This window comes from Vulpes vulpes, chromosome 14 (genome assembly GCF_048418805.1).
Source record: "Vulpes vulpes isolate BD-2025 chromosome 14, VulVul3, whole genome shotgun sequence".
Classification (NCBI taxonomy): domain Eukaryota; kingdom Metazoa; phylum Chordata; class Mammalia; order Carnivora; family Canidae; genus Vulpes; species Vulpes vulpes.
This window is the reverse complement of record NC_132793.1, coordinates 74816790-74838298: the sequence shown is the minus strand read 5'-3', so window position 1 is coordinate 74838298 and position 21509 is coordinate 74816790. Positions and strand designations below refer to the sequence as shown.

The following is a 21509-nucleotide window of genomic DNA, read 5'->3' as shown; positions in this document are numbered from 1 at the left end:
CATGGTAGCACCCAACTAACTACTTCCTCAGGTGGTAAGCAATTGAGATGGTCTATAGTAATTCCTCAGTTGGAGAACCATCATGTGTGTTTCACAGAACTGCATCTGGTTTTGATCTGTGAGCTGGAATTTCCCTCCTTTTGAAAGGGCAGGAAGTGGTCATGTTTTTTACATTAGTTCAGGTGGTTTAAAAAAAAAAGTTAGAAGCAGTCTCCTAGGTTCTAAGTTTTGGAAGAGCCGTGGAGTTGATAGGGCATGAAGGCAGATGCAGACCGCAATAGACCGCAGCTTACTGAAAACACAAGTGCCCTGGCTTTGTCTCCTCTGGATCTCTTCTTTGAGAAGTTGCTTTGGTAATACGCTTGGATTCATCTAACAGTCAGCTGACAGGTGGCCCGGGAGCACTGTCCTTTCATGGTGATTTTTAAATTACAAGGTGTAATATCAGGAAATTTACATTGGGAGGTAGACTGATGATCCTTAAGGACCTTTTCACTTGGTTGTGCCGTTATCCTGTAATAGAGCAAAGCCCACTACAAGGCAACGCCATACTGTGTGTGTCTGGGATTCTGTGGGCAACTGCGAAATTAGAGGCTTTGATTTCCTTTTACCCATTTCACTAGTACGGGGAATATAAAAAATAGTGAAAGGGATTATAGGGGAAAGGAGAGAAAATGAGTGGGAAATATCAGAGAGGGAAACAAACCATGAGAGACTCCTAACTCTGGGAAACAAACAGGGGGTAGTGGAAGGGGAGGCGGGCGGGGAGATGGGGCGGCTGGGTGACGGGCACTGAGGGGGGCACTTGATGGGATGAGCACTGGGTGTTATACTATGTGTTGGCAAATCGAACTCCAATAAAAAATATACAAAAAAATACTTCCTTTTACCATCTTGGTCTTCAAAAAATGAATAGTTAAGTAGATAAGTATATATAAATAGATGAATGAAAGTTTGTTTTCCCTGTGTGGCTAAAGACTTCGGGTTTTTTTTTTTTTTCCTTTCCAGTGCAAATATCACCCCTGCTACCCAGGTGTGCGCTGTGTGAACTTGGCTCCTGGCTTCAGATGTGAGGCCTGCCCCGTGGGCTTCACTGGGCCCGTGGTGCAGGGTGTCGGGATCAGTTTTGCCAAGTCAAACAAGCAGGTGGGCTGAAGTTATGGTCTTTCTATTCATTTTTTATCCTAATTACCAACAGAAAAATCTTGGTTTGTTCCCACTCCCTTCATTATAACCTCCTTGAACAGCCAATGTCGTGTGGAATGTCTTGGTGAATAATAGTGGGCAAAAAAAAGGAAGTTTTCCGACTCATTTCTGAGCATATATGTTCATAACGTCTAGTAGGGAGGAAGCTGTTAAATCAGGATAATAGAGTATCACTAGGAAAACAATCAGTGGGATAATACTAAATGTGTGGCATGATTTCAGGCCTATTCTGTTAGCCATTCAACGTTTTGTCCTGCAGAATAACTTGAGAATACGGAAAACAAATAAAAGCTTTGAAAAATTAGGTCACTTTTATAGAGTCATTGTTGCTGATAAGAAGCTGTTTCAGAGATGAGAGGATTTCAGGAGTCGAAATAATCCCCTGAGGAAAACCCCTTCTTCTTATATAAGCTATAAATTGTCATAAAGCACTTGAGCACTTTGTGACAGTCTCCATTTATTTCCAAATGTTCTACTATATCCTGGCCATTATTTAACTGACTGACTGTGAAATTCTTTTTGATGTTTTCAGCCCTTAAAAATGGTTAGTCTATAAATATCTTTTACTACCTTAAGGAAATTATCAGGTTTGAAGAAGGGCAGGGGTTCATTATTTTCTAGCTGCGTATCAAAAGATTCTAGAGGGCATCTTTTTTTTTTTTTTTAAGATGAGAAAAAGGAGGCAAGCTGGACATATAGGAGTGACAAGAAACCATGAGAGTAATGACCCAAAGTTTTGCTTCCTCTCCTCTGAAGACAGTATCTCCAAGACTAAACCAAGGAAAATAGACAAAATGAAATAGTGGGTGCTTTATGTGAGCTAGTAAGAGTTCCAGTAATATGGTAGACTGAACTGAAGTAGAAAGAGCCACCTTTCTACAGCTTAGCAAATTAATACTCATGGGAGCTGGGAGTTGGTCCTAGGAGTCGGGATCTGAGGTTTGAGCACCTATGTGGACCTTTAGGAAGACCTAATACCCCTTCATAAAGACACAGCCTCCAAGAGCTACCCTACCCATTACAAGATGGTGAGAAAACCACTAGCTCCCAAAAGCAACAAGGAAGCTTGATGTCATCTCTGGGAACGGTTGACAAAAAAGAAAATTGGCCACCACAAATCAAAGTTCCAAGTTTATAGTGCATACTGCTATGAGCTTCAAATCTATGTTACACATATAATGTGGGACTACAAGCCATAAAATTAACATAAAAATCAGCTCTGGAGCAGTAAAATCCCCAGGAGATTGGCTAATGTCAAGGCCATACCACTGGTAAAGAGACTCTGAAACTCAGGTGCCAGTAGAACATGGGAAAACGGGGCCACTAAACATATGTTCATAAACAAAAGTGGGGATTTACCTGAAGAAGCTACCATGAGGAAATATGATCAATGTAAAACAATTCAAATGGATAAAGAGAAAAAGGAAGGAAAATATACCATAATTTAAAAATAGCGTAGTGTGGGAAATAAAAGAAACTTTGAAAAATTGTCAAGTTAAATTTATTCAATGAAAAATGTAATCATTGACATTAAAAACTCAATAGATGGGGGGGGCGTCTCAGTGGCTCAGTGGGATCAGTGTCTGACTTTTGATCTCAACTCAGATCTTGATCTCAAGGTCATTAGTTCAAGTTCGGTGTTGGGCTCCAAGCTGCACATGGAACCTATTTAAGACAAGCAAGCAAACAAACAAGAACCCCACAAAACTTAATAGATGGACAAGACAGCTATCAGAGAATGTATAGAAGGGAAGGTGGATTTAAGGAAACCATGCAGAATGCAGCACAGAGGGGAGCCAGGTGGCTCAGTTGGTTAAGCATCTTCCTTTGGCTCAAGTCATGATCACAGGGTCCTGGGATTGAGCCTCACTTCAGGCTCCTTGCTCAATGGGGAGCCTGCTTCTCTGTCTCCCTCTGCCCCCCTCCCCACTTGTGCTCTCTCTCTGTGTCTCAAATGGATAAAATCTTTTTTAAAAAAGAATGCAGCACAAAGAAATAGAGATGGATAATAGGAACAAGAAGTTAAGCAGCAAAAGAAGAGATTAATGAGAAAGTCTAATATTTGTCTAATTGTAGTTCCAAAGAAAGAGTTGAAAGAATAGGAGCAGAGCGAAGCTGAGAATCCTCCAGAATTGAAGAAAGCTAGGAATCCTCAGGTAGAAGTACGTGGAGTACCAAACAGGAGTACCAAACAAACCTTCCCGAGTAGAAAGGCTGTAGAACAGAGTAACCATACAAGTTGTGTTTCTGAACAACTTGAAATACCAAGTCAGCAACTATCACTTGAAATTAGGTTAACTATAGACTGGTACAAACACAAGGAGGCGGCTAGAGTGATGCTCCTATTATCATTTTACCTGAAATTCCATACCTTCACACAAAGGCATCAAAGCAAAGCAAAATTGATTTGCATTTCTGCTTAAACAGAGTTATCTCTTTAAACTTTTCTGCACTAGGTCTGCACTGACATTGATGAGTGTCGCAATGGAGCATGTGTTCTCAATTCTATCTGTATTAACACCTTGGTAAGTATTTTTCATGGACGATGTTATCAAAGCAGACCAATTATTAAAACAAATGTATGTTTATAAGTCGTAACCCCCAAAACACACATAAAACAGATGGGTACAATATATTTGATTGGCAAATGAAGATAAAAGTTTACGTTGAAAAATAGTTTTTCATGTAAGACTAATTTAATAAGTAATATTTATATAAGAAAAACTTTATAAGTGCCAGACTTTAACCAGAGTTGCCATGTTGGGCTTTCAGAAAAATATTTGTTGAATAAAACATTGTTCTTATATTTTAAAAATGTGAAGGGCTTCTGAGTTTATATAGTTGAGAATATGCATTTTATTGGTGATGACACAATCCCCAAATAGTGTTCATTATTTTTATAAATCTTTTCAAAAGTCATTTGTATTAAAATGCTTACCCCTCGGGGTGTCTAAAATGTATATATTTTAGGTATGGTTTAATTTCTGAAAGTTCTTGTCCACTGATTCCAAGATAGAGATGTGACTCAGAAAACCACCAACATGATGGAATGACGGCTTCCAGCTTCACATCCCTGGGAAAGTTAATCCATCTCTAGGTTCCTAGTTTCCTTGTATGTAAAAACATTTTATAGATAACAAGTCACTTATTTTAATCCTCCCAATAAGTTTGTCACTAGGCACTATTAATTGCCATTTTACAGTTGAAGACATTGAGCTATGGAAAAGGCCATTGGGCCAAGGCCAAGTCATGGTCTCCTAAGGCTTCTGGTCCGGCTACAGAGCCTGTGTTCCTATCTACACACTCTGCTGCCTGATGGGGAGCTAATGGGGAATTGTTAATTTCTTTGCTTTTCACCAGGGCTAGCTCACCTAGTCTGCAGATACAGATTTGGGAGATGCTGGCATAAAGGGAATACCTAAAGCCACCCTGGGGGAAGGAAACTAGACCTTGAAACGACCTAGAAAGTAGATCTCCAGGGAACCTCAGAAATGGGCAGAGAAAAAAAAGAGCAGGAGTAAAGAAGAGAGCCAGCCAAATGGAGCAGTCCAGTAAGGCTGATAGATCAAGGAAATTTAAAAAAATAAAAATAAAAATAAAAATCACTGAAGAGCATCCTTTGGATTTGGCAAGTAGGGGATTGTGAGACTAGAATCATTGAACTGTATACTCTACATGGGTGTCTTTCATGAAATGTAAATTTTAACTCGGTAAAGCTGTTTGAAAAAAAAGTCATGGCTGGCCCTGGAAGTGCTGTTGCCGTGGAGCTGACGGCTCATTTGCCAGGTTGCTTCCGTAGCAGCCATCTCATCAAGAATTCTCGGGGCAAGGCCACTGACACTTCCCTGTACACCTGTTCTCTGTCACTCAATTGTTAAAAAGCCAATGGAACGGTTAAAAAAACATTTTTTCACCCTAACCTGCTTCTCCATCAAACCATCTCCCTTGTCCCCAGAATAAATTCTCACTCCACCTCCCAGGGCTTCACTGACACCACCAGCCCTTTCCCTTGTGTCATCCACAGTGCAGCCGGCAGATCACAGTGATGGGGGTTCACTCTGGCCTTCTTCTGCCTTCGGTGCTCTTCCCTCATGTCAGCATGGCTCCAGGCTGCTGGTGTCTCCCTGGGTATTCCCGTAATCTTATAAGATATGTATGGGTGCAGAGAGGCAGGCACGAGTCTCACTCAATTTTGGCATCGTCAGGGTGCCTGGGTGGCCCAGTCAGTTAAGTGTCTGCCTTTGGCTCAGGTCATGATCCCGGAGTGCTGGGATCAAGCCCCACATGTGCTCTCTCTGATAAATAAGTAAAATCTTTAAAAAATAATAAAAAAATAAAAAAACAACCCTAGGCATCATTGAGTACATATAAAAATACACCTGATTGCAATAGCTTTGCTCACAGTCCTGAGCCCCTGGCCCATCCTCTGATCTTGGCTCTTTGCAGGGATCTTACCGCTGTGGGCCTTGCAAGCCAGGGTACACCGGCGATCAGACAAGGGGATGCAGAACTGAGAGAAGCTGCAGAAATCCCGAGCTGAATCCTTGCAGTGTGAATGCACAGTGCATCGAAGAGAGGCAGGGGGATGTGACCTGTGTGGTGAGTTGTTTGTCACTTGCTCGACCCTCTTCCATTTTAAATGCCACCCCTCCTCGGGTACTCCTTGCTTCCCAGTAAAAAGTCCTCACAAGTGGAAACCTTCCCCCTGAGAGAGCACAGAATGTAATAGCAGCAGGGTGAGTGGAGTTCCTGGAGAGCACTCCGAAGCCCAGTTAACCTCTGCTCCCCCTCTACGCCTCGGGTGGTCAGCAGTGGGGCCCCCGCACCCAGCCCTCTCTGTGAAGGGCCAAGAAGGAGGCTCCTCCCCTCCCTTGCATCCACGCCCTGTTTGTGCACCTGGCTGGCATCCTGCCGTCCTCTGTGGCTGTGCTCAGTGGGGCCTGGCATCCCAGGAAGCAGGTGGCAGCGAAGTGCAAGCAGCTGTAAACTCTCAGGGAGGCCCTGTGTCTGCCAGTGAGCAGGAGGGGGCATGGCATGATTCTGTGCCCATCCCCACCGGGCTCAGGGAGAGCTGCAGGGATGGCCACCTCCTCTGCCTGGGCACTTCCCAACCCTGGAGCCGATCAGGGGGAGGTAGCCGGCAGGAGAGCGGGTTCCCAGGCGGCCATGGCTACGGTGCCAGGCAGGTTCCCAGGTGGGTGAAGGAGACCCTGCCACCCCCTCCCAAGTCCCAGGCTCCAGAGTCTTCAGGGCTTCTAGGCTCTGAGAAGTCAGCCGTTGAGCTGCTGTCCCCTCCTTCCCTCCCAGCAGGCCAGGCCCTTGGCAGGTGCCCCTGCAGATGGTGGGATTTGTGGGTTCGTGGGGATCACCTCTGAGTGGCAGGACAGGCTTTCCTCTCCTCCTGATACCCCAAACTTAGACTTCTCTCTAACGTCATGCTCGCAAAATTTTCTACGGTGAGCCTATCGCTTTTCAAATAGGAGAAACAAGAAGAATGAGAACTAAGTTTGAGAAAGAAATGTAATAACATCCGTCCTCTCTGGCAGCACAGGTAGTCCATAACGAGGTCCTGACAAAGGAGCAAGTTGGGTCAGAGGGGAAACACCCCCAATGTTCCTAATTCCCGTTGCTGGACGTGTTTATTACCACTGAGAGGCGAGGGTAGATCTATGTTTAAATCCTAATTTTCTGTGAACAAATTAATGACTTCCCTGGGATAGTGGGTGATGGGGCTCTTAATATGTTTTTGAATTTGTAATAAGGCACAACGACAGATGGTAAAGGATTAATATACTTGGTGTGACTACTAAAATAATTTAATCTGCCAGCAAATGGCTCATTAAAAATGTATTTGTTCCTAGAGGAAATTTTTTCTTCATTAAAATGAGTCAAGGACCGTACCCCATGGCTGAGCTTTCCAGGCCTTCTGAAGTCCCGCTGAAGCAATTGAGCGGAAATAGAGGCACTTAAGGGGAGGGGTGTCGTTGGCCTCCTGCCTTCTAAATCTCTGGTTACAGAAGGAGAGCCTGGACGATTGAGAACAGGCAGGCTGCCGCTTAGGAAGTCATTGGTCTTCAATCACCTTATTTTGATTAGCAAGGCCAGGAAATTTAACATTGGTTCATGGAAAGTTTCTTTCCCTTGGCCCTGCTTCTGTTCCTCAGACGTTCTGCCCCCTGCCTGCCTTTCTGGTTCCCCTGGTCCCCTTCTCTGTGTTCCTGCTCTCCTGTCTGCCCCCTTTGCAGGTGCCTATCCCATTCCTGGACTGAGCTCTCCGGTCCCACCTTCTGCCCCGGGCACCACTTAGGGAATTAATTTCTTTTCTCTCTGATTTGCCATTGATCCTGGCTCAGGAGCCCAGTTGTCTCTGGTACAGTGGGTAGCAATGACCTTGCGGTGTCATTGTAAGGATTGGAGATGATGGTTATACATTCCAATGTAGGGTAACTCTTAATGCCTATTCTGCTGATAATGAAGTCAGTGGCTGATGGTGGCAAGATACTTGGGTAGACTTTTCCAGGGACAAAGAGACCACGCAGGCCCAGCTCTGCACCTGTGGGAATCTTTTCCTGTTAAAAGGGCATGAGTAGGAGTAAAGCATGTTGGAAGAGGTAGAGGTAAAGCACTTTTCTTTTGGTGGAAATTGATCTAGAAGACTGTAAAAGTCAAATATATGACTGTAGTTCAAGAACGATAAGGGAAGTACCACTAAAGCCACATGCACTCGTTTCTGCTGGGAGAAGAAATGAGACAATCATATGGGGAACATTTCCACAGCAACTCAAAATTACAAATAACCTTTGAACCAGGAATTCACACTAAGAAACCAGTACAGGTGCAGAATGACAAATATACTAGAATTACTTGTTGTAGCATTATTTGCAAGAGAAAAAAAAATGTTTTAAAAACCAGCCACCCACAAGTAGAGGACTGGTTGAAATTCATGGAGGCGCACACACACCACTTTATGTATGATAGATCTGTGACCATTAAAAAGAATGACATGAATCTACATGCAGTGATATGGAAAGAGTTCCAAGGTATGATATCAATTTTTTAAATAAAGTGCAGAACTGTGGGTATGTGTGCTCTCAGTTGTGTCAGAAGACGAGGTAGAAAAAGAATGTGTGTTTGCTTATCTGTGCATGGCATATCTCTTAATTAAAGTATACGGAGGAATGGGGGCACCTGGGTGGCTCCGTGGGTTAAGTGTCTGCCTTCAGCTCAGGTCATGATCCCAGGGTCCTGGGTTCAAGCCCTGCATCCATCTATCTGCTTGGCAGGGAGCCTGCTTCTCCCTCTCCCTCTGGCTGCAACTCCCCCTGCTTATGCTCTCTCTGTCAAATGAAAGAAAGGGAGGAAGGAAAGAAGGAAAGGAGGGAGCGAAGGAGTGAGGGAGAAAGACAGAAGAATGCATTGCCCAAATCAAGGGAACAGGAATGGGAAGGAGTTTTTATTCTGTGTCCCTTTTAACCTTTTGATTCTCTAGACTATTCAAAAAAGTAATAGTTTTAAAATCCTACCCAACAATGCTGTGTGGCTGTGGGCACTGCCTCTGGGAATGCGCACAGGGGAGCAGGGATTCACAGGTACAGCGCAGAGGCCCTTGTCCTCCCCCCACCTCCCACGGGGCTCAGCTCCCCAAGCCCCTGCTGGGCTTTGCCTTCACAGTGTGGCGTCGGCTGGGCTGGTGATGGCTACATCTGTGGGAAGGACGTGGACATTGACAGTTACCCTGACGAAGAACTGCCTTGCTCTGCCAGGAACTGCAAGAAGGTAAGGGCGACACACAGGAAAGAAACTACACAGGCTGTGGCTTTCTAGAGCCGCACCTCCCATGGCGGGGAGACTCTATGGGCTCCATGGCATTTCTCACGTAGCTGCATCTCAAACGTAGCAAAACAGCCATCAGCAATAAAGTCAGGCGGCTGCCGTCAGTCTTGAGGTTAGAAATCATTTCTGACTTAAGACAGATGTAGACAAAGGTGGAGAAACAGGGAGAAGTGGATAGAAGGACACAGACTTACAGTGATAAGATGGATAATGTCTGAGGATTTCATGTAAAACATGGTGAGTTTTGTTGATAATACTGTATTGTCTAATTGAAATTTGCTAAAAGGCCAGAACTTAGATGTTCTCAGAAAAAAAAAAATGGTCAGTATGCAAGGTGCTGGATGTGCTGACTCCATGATGGGAACCCTTTCATATATACGTGCATGGTAAATAATCACACTGTACACCTCAAGTATATTACAGTTTTGTCAATTATGCATCAATAAAATTGAAAAAAGGTCAGAGACATCTCTCTGAGCTGTTTCTTCTCCCTAGGACAACTGCAGGTATGTGCCAAATTCTGGCCAAGAAGATGCAGACGGAGATGGCGTTGGGGATGCTTGTGATGAGGATGCTGATGGAGACGGGATCCTGAATGAGCAGGTACTTGCCCTGCCAGGAGGACCTGTGAAGTGCCCCATTCCAGGGATCGTGGGAGGAAGCCCACGAAGTCACCTGTTTCTATTACTCATCCCAAATACTAGTTTCTATGCCTGCGATCCTGTGGCATTGTGACTTCTATCCTGACTTCTGACTGCATGTGACCGGTTGGGGGTGGGGATTTTGGGGGAGGTTGGGGCGTTGTGGAGGCTGGCTGGCATCCACTATAGGACCAGCAATGAGCCTGAGTAAGCGCTTGGCCTTCTAATCCTTTAGGATAATTGTGTCCTGACTCACAACGTGGACCAAAGGAACAGTGACAAAGACATCTTTGGGGACGCTTGTGATAACTGCCGGAATATCCTAAATAATGACCAGAAAGACACCGATGGGGATGGGAAAGGAGATGCCTGTGACGACGACATGGATGGAGATGGTGGGCTTGTCTCATTTTGTCGTTCATTTGGGACTCATTTGTCCTTTTGCCCTCGTTCTCTGTTAGGAGCACAAATAGAACTGCTGACTCAGAAGGGCTCCCACACTGCGTGGTTACCTGTGGCCGGTGTCTGGCCCATCTGTTTCTTTTCTTTTCTTTTCTTTTTTTTTTTTTTTTTAAGAGAGAAGGAGAGGTGCAGAGGGGCAAGGGAGAGAGGGAGAGGGAAAGATATCATCTTAAGCAGGCTCCACACCCAGTGCAGAGCCCGACTTGGGACTTGATCTCACAAGCCTGGGATCATGACCTGAGCTGAAATCACAAGTCTGGATGAGCCATCTGGGTGCCTCTGGCCCACCTGTTTCTCCCTAACCTACTCTGCTATTTAATACCCCGAGTGTTTCTGGAATTCTACATCATTGCCAGAAATTTTGTAGGAATTATTTCAAGCTGTGTCTTGTCAGGGCTTTGTCTTTGTAGGGCATCTGTCTTCCTAGAAAAAGTGTGTCTTTCCCCACCACCCCCACCACCATCCTTCTGCACGCATAAGAGTCCTGGAAGCAGAGAATTGAATGAGGGGCCTCAAAAGAGCAGGGTCACCGGCTACACCTGGGTCAGGCTCTTCCAGCAGAGGATCAGACGTCTCCTGGGAAACGTGTCCATGCCCTGCCTATTCTGGGAAGAGCCTGGAGGCAGGAGATCCACGTTGCCCAGCTCCTAGCTCCACTGAAGGGGCCTTCTAGTGTGGGCTGTGTGAATGGCACCCCCTAGAGCACAGCTTGAGCTCTGGAGCCTCTCCCGATGTGAAGAAGGACATGTTTGGGGCCTTTTTTTTTTTTTTAAATTTATTTATTTGAAAGAAAGAGAAAGTGCAGGGGACGGGGAAGAACAGAAGGAAAGGGGGAGAGAGAATCTCAAGCAGACTCCCTACTGAGCTCCACATGGTGCTTGATCTCTCGACCCTGAAATCATGACTGGAGCTGAAATCAAGAGTCAGCTGCTTAACTGACTGAGCCACCCAGGCCCTGCTGAAGGACATTTGTTTCTGTATAGCTTCCATGACATAGAGATGACTGTCATCGAAGTATAGACTGGATCCGATAGTTTCTAAAAACATTTCACATCACAAGGGCCTTGAAGGAAAACCTTCCCAGATGTGTACCCCCTCCCCCCCATCCTACCACCCACCCCCCACACACACCCCACTCCAGAATATCTACACCTCCCTAAAGCATGACCTCATCTTCTGCAAGCCTGATGGACGACCAGAGCCAGTGGTATGCTGGTAAACCAGCTCAAGAAAACCAAAAAGCCCCAAGTTGTAGCGTTGGCCAGTTTCCGTGGGATAAATCCCATTCCCACCATGACTGATTTCAAGCAGTTGGTATAAGAGGACCTGATGAGACAAAAGCTGAGAAACGAGGGGCACAGTGGGCCTGGCTCCAGCACACCACTGCCTCAACCCTCAGGTCCCAGTCTTTGTTCACCAGGCCCTCCTCCAGGGTCAGGCCATCTCACCCTCGTGACCTTCTCATCTAGTTGCAGTGGTTGCCCTAGATGTCTTGGACAACTTAAAACTCCATGGAGAAATGCCTCAGGTCATCATTCATTTTTAAGTCTCCCAGAATCCATGCTTTGATGTCACTTGCAGATAATTGCTGACAAAAGGTAGCGGCTCTGGGAGGATGGCCCTAGCAGAAGTCACTCACTACATGCCTGCATCTAGGCCTGATCTCTTATCGCCTAGAAGTCTGTTAACCCATCTGAGATGTTCACTTGACTCAGGCAAGTGTTCCTTTCTTGTAGGAATAAAAAACATTCTGGACAACTGCCCAAGAGTTCCCAATCGTGACCAACGGGATAAGGATGGTGATGGTGTGGGGGATGCCTGTGACAGTTGTCCTGATGTCAGCAACCCTAACCAGGTGAGTACCATCCGGGGGATTCAGACTCTAGGCCGAGCTGCCCTGTGCAGATTCTTTAAGAACACTGTCTAGAAAACCAGCTGAGCGCACTGGCCCAGCTCCTTGTCATTGCCACAGCCTCCTGGAGCGGAGCTGATGGGGTTGCACACTCCAGGCCTGGGGGTGCTAGGAGGACTGCTACAGGAAGTCTGAGGCCCTCTGGGTGGGTCCCAGAGGCTGCAGACTGCTGTAAGATTAGTGGCAGGAGTTAGTGATGCCCAAAACAACAATGATGTTTTCCTGAAAGGAAAATGTAACATGGCATCTAACCATTGGGCGCCTTGTGTCCTTTTAGTCTCCAAACCCCTACACAGCCTATGTATGGACATTTCAGATGCACTTCAGTCAGCGACGTGTTGTTTCCCTTCTCACTCCTCCTTCCTGTCTGGATAATTGGATAGATTGTGTCATGTATTTTTAAAGCCCCAAGAGAGGGGCGTCACTGTTGCCCTCTGTGACTCACTCCCATTCTGGCTCAATTCCAACATGCGGAGGGAAAGCAAAATCGGTTTGCCTAGTCCCCAGGCCTTTGGCTGCCTCCCCTCCGGCCCGTGCCAGAGTTGCACGTCTCCACCTGCCACCCTCCTGCCCCGGCGCCCTTTCCAATCAGCTCATCTGGTGTGTAGGCAGCCCAGCCATGTGGCTTGATATTTTGGAAGGCTTTTTTGACAATTCAGCATTGTGCCTACACCAATATGGTGTTGTCCTTTTGCAGTTCTGCACCAACCCAATTCCAGAGAAATAATTCCTGAGATGCAGTGATGATGGGCCAGGTCTGCCTTCTCTGGAACATTCTGTGCATGAAGGCCCAGGCATAAATAATAACCTGTTCTGTTCTCTTTGCAGTCTGATGTGGATAACGATCTGGTTGGGGACTCCTGTGACACCAATCAGGACAGGTATGGCACCTTTCCCAGCTGCGTGAGGGCCAGATGAAAAATTTGGGGAGAATTTTAGCTTTGAGAGCAATCTGCCGCTACCTTACTTCAGGATCTCTCTGAATGGATGGAGAGAGATTGAGCTACTGGTGGGACAGTAGGCCGCCTCTGGTCAGGGTCACCACACCTCCTCGAAAGCCCCCTATATTCAGGTGATTGGGTCAGCAGGGGCCACCGAGCATTCTAGTGAGTGAGATTCTATTACAGGAAAAGCAGCGGAGCATCGTGCTTCAGAGTTGGCCTCTGGATGCCCAGCCAGCTACACATCCCAGCCCCCTCACTTCAAAATACCTAACCTTAGGCAAGTCACCAGTCTCTGTTATTCAGTTGTCTCTCATCTGAAAAATGGGGATGACGGTGCCATGTAGCTCATAGGTCTGTTGTGAAGACTGAGTTAATTTATGAAGAGTGCACGTTACAGCTGCCTTTACCTAGAGGCGCTCGATGGCCTTAGCGCTTTCATTATGTTCGTTCAACTCAGGAAAGCTTCACCACGATCCCAAAATAGAAAGCTGTCAGTTTGAGAGATCACTGTCGTTTTATTGTCCTTGGAATTTTTTTCATTCTGCGTCCCTTATTTTTGGTCGATTATTCTGGGCAAATGAGTTTTGTCACCTCCTCTCCCCCTCCCCCCACCCCCACCAGCCCCACATGGAGGTAGTCCTATAGTAAGATGCAGGCCTAGGGCAGCCCCAGTGGCTCAGCAGTTTAGCACCTACCTTCGGCCCAGGGCCTAATCCTGGAGACCTGGGATCGGGTCCCACGTCGGGCTCCCTGCATGGGGCCTGCTTCTCCCCCCCCCCCCCCTTCTCTCTCTCTCTCATGAATAAATAAATAAAATCTTTTAAAAACAGAAAAGACAAGACGCAGGCCTGGATGGGATGCTGTGGAGCGTCACCCAGGACATAGACAGCATCACCTCTGCCCGGGAGACTCCTGCTGTCCAGGCCCTGGCCCCTTTCCTCTGCATCAAGAGACTTGGGAGGGCAGAGCAGGGGCAAACAGGGCTCTCCTTCCCGACCTCCTCTCCGAGGCCGCCCTGCACACAGTGGCTCTGGAGCCAAACTTTGTGCAAGGACAGCTCCTAGGAAGCCCCAGCTCGGTCCTCTGTGTGCCTGTGGCCAAGTGAACGTAAACACCCTTAGGGGCTGCACTCTCAATGTCCCTTAGCGGCTGCACTCTCGATGTCTTTCTCTGCAAAGTAGAGGGAATTAAACGTACCTTGCAGGTTCCGGTAATAATGAAAGAGAAATTAGGCAGAGCTCGGGGCAGAATGCCGGCCCTCAGGTGACGCCAGCAATGGCGGCCTGCGTTACCGTTGCCACAGCTGAGGAGAGGTCGCCATTTCTGCGTGGAAGGTGGGACCGGCACCCTGAACCCTCCCTAAGTGGTGGACATCGAGACTGTTCCCCGTTTGGGATCCTCTTGCGCTGCCAGCCATCCCGGGAATCTCTGAAATATCCTATCCTGTCAGCCTCTAGATATTTGCCTAAAATAAATGACTCATCCTGCTACATTTTAATTCCCACAAACTTGAACCCTGGGGAGGAGGACAGGAACTGCTTGTTTTTGCATAAGAATGTTCAAGGCTGCACAGAACAGAATACCAAGATCCTAGGATTTAAACACCAGCCCTGCTGCAGGCACAGCCATTCCACTGTCCCCTTCTGCTTGTCCGGGTTGGCCTCATTTTCCCTGGGACCCCTCTGGGAAGCGGGGCCTGAAGGGCGTCGACAGGTCTCCGACCCCTCCCCTGTCCTATCCCAGCCTGGGACAGGCCATGGGTGGATGAGGTGGAAGGAGCATCTGTTCTGACTCCAAGTGGGTGGCCTGCATCAGCTCAGGGAAGCCTCTGGGGACAGGGCAGTCTCATCCTTGGTGGCCGTTAGGCCTGGAAAAAAGAATTGTCACGTGGGCAGAGAATGAGGGTTCTGAGAATGCTTTAGAGCGGGACTGAGCCCAGACTCCATGCGCAGCTCTCGGGAAGAGGCGGCCCTGCCCTCTCTGCCACTTTCCCCGGGGCATTCACCTCTCTTCCTTCTTGGGTCTGCGGGCCAGGGAACGCGAAGAGGAAGAGGAAACATTATAGGGCTTCCCAGGAGCCAGCATGTAGAAGTGCTTTACCACATACTAAAATGTAATGTGCCAAATTCTAGTCGTGTGAACATTTAATCTTTATAACAACCCCATGAGGTAGGCTCCGTTATTCCCATTTTACAGATGAGGACACTGAGCCGCAGAGGGGCCAGCTGCTGGTGAGTGCTGAGCCAGGATCCACACTAAGCGGCCTGGCTCCACTGCCCCTTACACTTGGCTCCCTTTGTAGGTTCTCAGTTGCGTGGGGGGTTGGGGGGGGGCGAGTGATCATAGTCCCCAAGGACTGATTGGGAGCATCTGGTCACAAAATCGGGAATCAGCCTTTATCCTCTGGAGTGTAGGATATGATCTACTTGTTTCAACAAGACGCAGGAGTGGGAAAATGTTCTCTGGCCCAACCCCCAAATCCCAGCTCTCATTCCTATCCTGTTCTCTGCTTATCTGTGCCACAAACCACCTGTTCTTTCTCCCGCAGTGACGGAGATGGGCATCAGGACAGCACAGACAACTGTCCCACTGTCATTAACAGTGCCCAGCTGGACACTGATAAGGATGGGATTGGTGACGAGTGTGATGATGATGATGACAATGATGGCATCCCAGACCTGGTGCCCCCTGGGCCAGACAACTGCCGGCTGGTCCCAAACCCAGCCCAGGAGGACAGCAACAGTAAGTGGGCTCAGCGTCAGGCTGCGTGCGGCTCCCAGGCTCCCTTCTACCAGGCGCCTGGGGTGGGAGTGGGATGCTTCTCCCAGGACTTCCCTGAGCAGCCACAGCTTGTGTGGACAGTGGACAGCTGGCAGACACAACCCCCTAACTCTGTCACAGAAGAGCTGCTTTGCAGCTTCTCAGCAGCCCCGGATGAGGTCACATGCAACAAGGGAGCAGCTACATGCTCCTGCCCAAGGGGCTTTCACCAGGGGCCACAGGAAAGGAGCAGGATAGAGGGAAGGGCAGAGCCACGAACGGCTTCAGTGGGCTCACCACCTCAGTGGCCGCCGGGGGCCAGGCCCACAGGGAGAGTGCGCACCAGCCAGAAAGGAGACAGAACCATGAGGACCATGGAGGGCCGGTGAGGGCACAGCCGTCCACAGCTAGGTAGCATTTAGCTGAAATACTTTAATAACATATCAACGGAACAAAACATACCATGAGCCGGATTCAGCCTACGGATCACCAGAAAGTACGGTCTTAGAGACACTCTGATGACAATTTCCCGGTTTTTCATATGTTACAGCAAAAGCACTATGGATGTTGCTTCTGTAAGGTCAGCCTTCAGCCCCACCACTTGGTGAACCCCAGTGTCCTCAGAGAGCATTCAGGGTTTCTTATAAGACCAATTTTGAACAGCTGCCTTCCAGTCTGTCCCCAGGAAATTCTTTTGGTCACATACAGTGGGGTTCACCAACCCACCCTGAAGATTCCAGGGTGGGGCCTGGGGCCGCATGGGCTGAAGATGGTTGCCTTGAAGAGGGGGGCTCCCTTCGGCTCCTTGCCCAGCCCTGTCTCTGTGAAGGAGCGGTGGTGCAGGCAGTGTGGACGGGAGCCAGATCCTCTCCTCCTCCCCACCCCACCCCACTCAGGGGACGGCGTGGGAGACATCTGTGAGACCGACTTTGACCAGGACCAGGTCATCGATCGGATCGACGTCTGCCCGGAGAATGCAGAGGTCACCCTGACTGACTTCAGAGCCTACCAGACGGTGGTCCTGGACCCTGAAGGGGACGCGCAGATCGATCCCAACTGGGTGGTGCTGAACCAAGTAGGTGCCCGGTGGTGGGCAGCTCTCCACACAGGAGAGGGCGCGCTGCCCTTGGCCTCTGGCCCAGTGCTTCCGCGAGCCCGTTCTACACAGGAGATGGAGCCCCCTCAGTCTGCAGTGGTGGCTCACGGGAGCTCCGCAGGGAGAGGCTGGAATGGAGACCCAGGCAGAAGCAGTCTGGCCCGAAAGCCATGCCCCCCAGCTCTCCAGCAGACTGCCTCCCACCTGCCCCCTCGTTGTGAAACTACGGAAAGCAGGCACAGAGAGGCTTCGAGCCTTTAGCCTCACCCGGCAAGTCGCATGCGTTAGAAGTGATGCTCTCTCAGAATTAAGCTGATTCAAGGAACCCTTAATTCCCATTTTAGCAAAATCATTTCTGTTCAGCTTTTCTCCCCCTCCCAGGGCTGTGCTTTGTTCGAGCACCCAGCGAGGTAGAGCAGTTCCTCAGATAAAGCAGGCTGTGTGGAGGCCAGGCCTCGTGAGCGCTCCCCACCACGGAGGCTCGGGGCTTCCTTGAGCTTCTCCACCCTCTCAGATTGCCCTTAACTCCTTCAACTTTCTCTGCAGGGCATGGAGATTGTCCAGACCATGAACAGCGACCCCGGCCTGGCAGTGGGTATGTCCAGGGCTTCCACAGCACGTGCATGGAACCCGCTCTCCGCAGCTCCTCCCGGGGCCAGTCAGCTTTTCTGATCTTCTTGTGGTCCCTGCAGGGTACACGGCGTTTAACGGAGTTGACTTTGAAGGGACCTTCCACGTAAACACCCAGACGGACGATGACTACGCCGGCTTCATCTTTGGCTACCAAGACAGCTCCAGCTTCTACGTGGTCATGTGGAAGCAGACGGAGCAGACGTACTGGCAGGCCACGCCGTTCCGTGCTGTCGCCGAGCCTGGCATCCAGCTCAAGGTAGCGACCGTTCTAAGTCACTCACCTCCCCTCCGGGCCCTTCACCCTCCTTCTCAGGCCTGTTCTCGCCTACGGCACTTAGTTCACATATGGACGTTCCTGTGGACAAGCTCCCTCCTGACCTCGGGTGACTCATGTCCTCCCCATCAGGTCAGCTCAGGTGGGGAATCAAGAGTTGGGGGAGCCCTGGGGGCACGTCAGCAGGTGCACTGTGCCAGAAACGGGCTAACCTGTGTCCTCAGTGGGGCCCGCTCTAGTGGGCACTCGCTCTCTGCTGGGAGAAAAGGCAGACTTCCGAGTCCTCAGAGGACAGGTGTGGGGTGCGGTGGAGTTACAGCAGGAAAGCAATGGGCGAGGTCAGCGGGGTATCGGCCAATGCTGATTATTTGAGGGCTGAGGGTCACCTCCATAGAAAGGGCATATCCAAAGGCAGCCAGATTATAACCATGAAGTCACCACCCCAGGGACCCAGGAAGCAGGAAGGGTGGCCTGTGCATTCTGGTCTAAAACCTCGCTTATTGGGCAGCCTGGGTGGCTCAGTGGTTTAGTGCCGCCTTCGGCCCAGGGCATGATCCTGGAAACCCGGGATCGATCCTGGAGACCCGGGATCGAGTCCTGCATCGGGCTCCCTGCATGGAGCCTGCTTCTCCCTCTGCCTGTCTCTCTCCCTCTCTCATGAATAAATAAATAAAATCTTTAAAAAAATAAAAAAATAAAACCTCGCTTATGTCCCTTCCAGGCTGTTAAGTCTAAGACAGGTCCTGGAGAGCATCTCCGCAACTCCCTGTGGCATACCGGGGACACCAGTGACCAGGTCCGGCTGCTGTGGAAGGACTCCAGGAACGTGGGCTGGAAGGACAAGGTGTCCTACCGCTGGTTCCTGCAGCACCGGCCCCAGGTGGGCTACATCAGGTATGTGGAGGACATAGCTCCTCACCTTGCTCTTGAAGCTAGGCCCACCCTCGTTCAGCCTCACAGAGCCTCTGCTGCCCTGAGCAGCCCCAGCCTACCATGGCCCTCCCAGGGCATGCCAGGACTTCCGAGACATCAGGCTCTGGCTCCTAGGAAGGAAGTGGGAGGAAGACCCCCAGCTCAGACTAACCAAACTGGGGGGTAGAGGGACTCTTTGCATGGAGGCCTCCGCATTGGAGGAGGGGGGTGCTTGACTGGTGATGGGCGCCTGCCACACTCACCAGTGTGAAGGGAAGGGAGATGTGGCTCAGCCTGGGTGCTGGCTCCTTCATGAACATTCCAAACTGCACTGCAATGAGTCCCTTACCATCTCTTCCCGGCTGGATGGTGAACTCCATGGAGGCAGTGCCCGTATCTCATTTTATGTTGGCCTCCTTGCTGCTCAGTGTGTACCACACGTGGCAGGAACTGACCTTCACACAGCCAGTGCAAGCTGCCTCATTTCCCTAGAAGACTGTTTGAAAAACAGATGCAAACAACTGTCCACAGAAGCTACAGTGGCTTAGGCTGCACCTTTGAAATTTAGACCAGGTACTTCCTTTCTCACTCCTCAAGCTTGCAGATCAACACTGACGCCAGTTTATGTAGCTCACTGAGAAAGGAGTACAAATTGCCATCTCCTGACTGGGGCAGGCAAGCAGCCTGCTGGAAGAAAGAAAATCATGAGGGCTAATTCATGCTTTGTTCTCCCGAGGACATTAAGTCCAGTGTACTGTTTGTCACACAGTAAGATGATCACGTTCTCAGCCCGAGGAAGCCTGATGCCTCCTTTTCCGTCCCAAAATGAAATCATGGAAGAGACAGTCTGCCTGCAGACAATTGGGAAAACAATCTGATCCCTAACACTTTAATAGAGAAAGAAGAGTAATTTATAACAAAATCACGTAAATGCTTAGACACAACTACACCACAACACAAAATGACATAGTGGCAGTGACATTTTAATGCAGGTTGTTCTCCTGCTGACTTCATTTCTAAAATGGAGAACAGCTCTTGTTAAGCCGAAGAAAGTACTCGATCGCTCCTCAGCTGACCCACAGAAAATTCAGTATATATTCAAACGGTGCAAAAACTACTCACTGTCGACAAGGAAAAGGAAGTTTGGTCCCAGGTCAATTGCAAATGGCCTTTCCACCTACGCAAGTGTCCGGAGACAAGTCCAGAGTGTAGAGGATGCAGGACAGGTTTTGATCTTTCTCTCCAGGGCCAGGTGAACCGTTCAGCATCCCTGGCTTCAGTCACAAAATGCCAAACAACCAGCCAGAAATGTCCCCACTTTAGGGATGCTGTTGCCCCCAGCGGGGATCACTATTCTGCGATTCGACCAGATGCTGTCGGACCTCAGGAAAAGCAGTGGGTTTTGTGATTTCTCTTGAACTCCTCAGCTGGTACCCATCAGGTTTGACTCTGTGCCCAACATCGTGTTGGGCCTTTGGAGAGACAGCATAGGGGAGGGCATGAACCTCCAGTCCCTGACCACATGGAGCTTCCAATCTAGTAGGGAAGGGGGGACAGTGAGGACCCAGGCCAGGGCTGTGAGAAGTGGAGTATGAAACAGCAAAGAGGTGGGTCTGACCTTGACTCCAGTTTGAGCTTCATGGTGACCAGCCTGGGCTGTGTTGTCTGCAGAGTGCGATTTTATGAAGGCTCCGAGTTGGTGGCTGACTCTGGGGTCACCATAGACACCACCATGCGTGGAGGCCGGCTTGGTGTGTTCTGCTTCTCCCAAGAAAACATCATTTGGTCCAACCTGAAGTATCGCTGCAATGGTAACGTACTATTCTTGTTATTATACAATATTACTAGAATTAATCAAATCCTACTACCTTATTCTTATAGCACATTTTCCTCCCAGAAGCCCCAAGCTCATGCCACGTATTCATTAAAATGCAACAGTCCCTGCGTAACTAAAGTAAATGGTAGATCTCATTTTTCCTATTTGATGGATGAGGAAATTGAGATGCATAGAACTTAACTGCTTGACTTAGGATTTGGGGGTTCAGTGAGAAATTCGGTCAGATTTCATTTACAGGCAGCCTTTATTTTCTTATGGCTCAAGCATAATCACAGACTCCATCCCTCCTGCCTGCTAATGTCCTTTAGGCCCGTGAATGAGCACTCCTGGGCTTTAAGCCAACAGTTTGCAAAGCAGCCTGAGGTAGAAAATGGCTGTGGAGCCTTCTGGGGCCTGTTGCTCGGGCTGACAGTGACCCCTACTGGATGCATGCACGGCGCGAGCCGGGCCAGGCTTCCAGGTGGCAGGAGCCTTACTAACCCCTGGGCCTGTTCTTGTCCGCAGACACCATCCCAGAGGACTTCCAAGAGTTTCAAACGCAGAATTTCGATCGCCTGGATAGCTAAGCCAAGGGAGCAATCCGTAACTGCTTTTCCAAACACTAAAGCCATATATTTTTTAACTTCTACAACTTTTTTTATATACACGGTGGCTTCCTTTTACCAACCCAACCATATCAGACTTTTTATATGAACGTGACAATAAAGAAGAGATAATTTCTAAACACCGTGTTGCTCAAACATTGCTTACGTGTGGCTCAGGCTTTGGGGGTGAGTCTATTGTTCTTGAGGTCTGTGTATTGTGTATTGTGTATTCCTTGCTCAGGGAGTCAGTGAGATTGGGCAAGTGCGTGAGTCAGAAGGCTCAGGCCAGAGCTCCCATCTCTGGTTACTCTAGCTGAGCTTCACAGCAAAGCCTCTCGGTGCCGTGCTCGCCTCAGCAGCCTCCCTCTTCTGGGTAAGGAAACTCAAAAAAAAACAAAAAAAAGCACATGCTCGG

The 21509-nt window shown here is 48.9% G+C and overlaps 1 protein-coding gene across 1 annotated transcript in view; it reads left to right on the top strand.

The window, feature by feature from the left end:
* Positions 1-21234, top strand: part of THBS4 (thrombospondin 4) — a 41819-nt gene extending 20585 nt beyond the window's left edge. Inside the window, exons 8-22 of the mRNA XM_072736920.1 lie at positions 1009-1146; positions 3663-3731; positions 5653-5805; positions 8878-8982; positions 9535-9642; positions 9916-10075; positions 11879-11997; positions 12883-12935; positions 15547-15740; positions 16655-16833; positions 17401-17449; positions 17547-17743; positions 18483-18655; positions 20345-20484; positions 21015-21234. Of these exons, the coding sequence (XP_072593021.1) occupies positions 1009-1146; positions 3663-3731; positions 5653-5805; positions 8878-8982; positions 9535-9642; positions 9916-10075; positions 11879-11997; positions 12883-12935; positions 15547-15740; positions 16655-16833; positions 17401-17449; positions 17547-17743; positions 18483-18655; positions 20345-20484; positions 21015-21076 (1899 nt within the window). The 3' untranslated portion in view covers positions 21077-21234. The remainder of the gene's footprint in view (positions 1-1008; positions 1147-3662; positions 3732-5652; positions 5806-8877; positions 8983-9534; positions 9643-9915; positions 10076-11878; positions 11998-12882; positions 12936-15546; positions 15741-16654; positions 16834-17400; positions 17450-17546; positions 17744-18482; positions 18656-20344; positions 20485-21014) is intronic.
* The last annotated feature ends 275 nt before the right edge of the window (positions 21235-21509 follow it).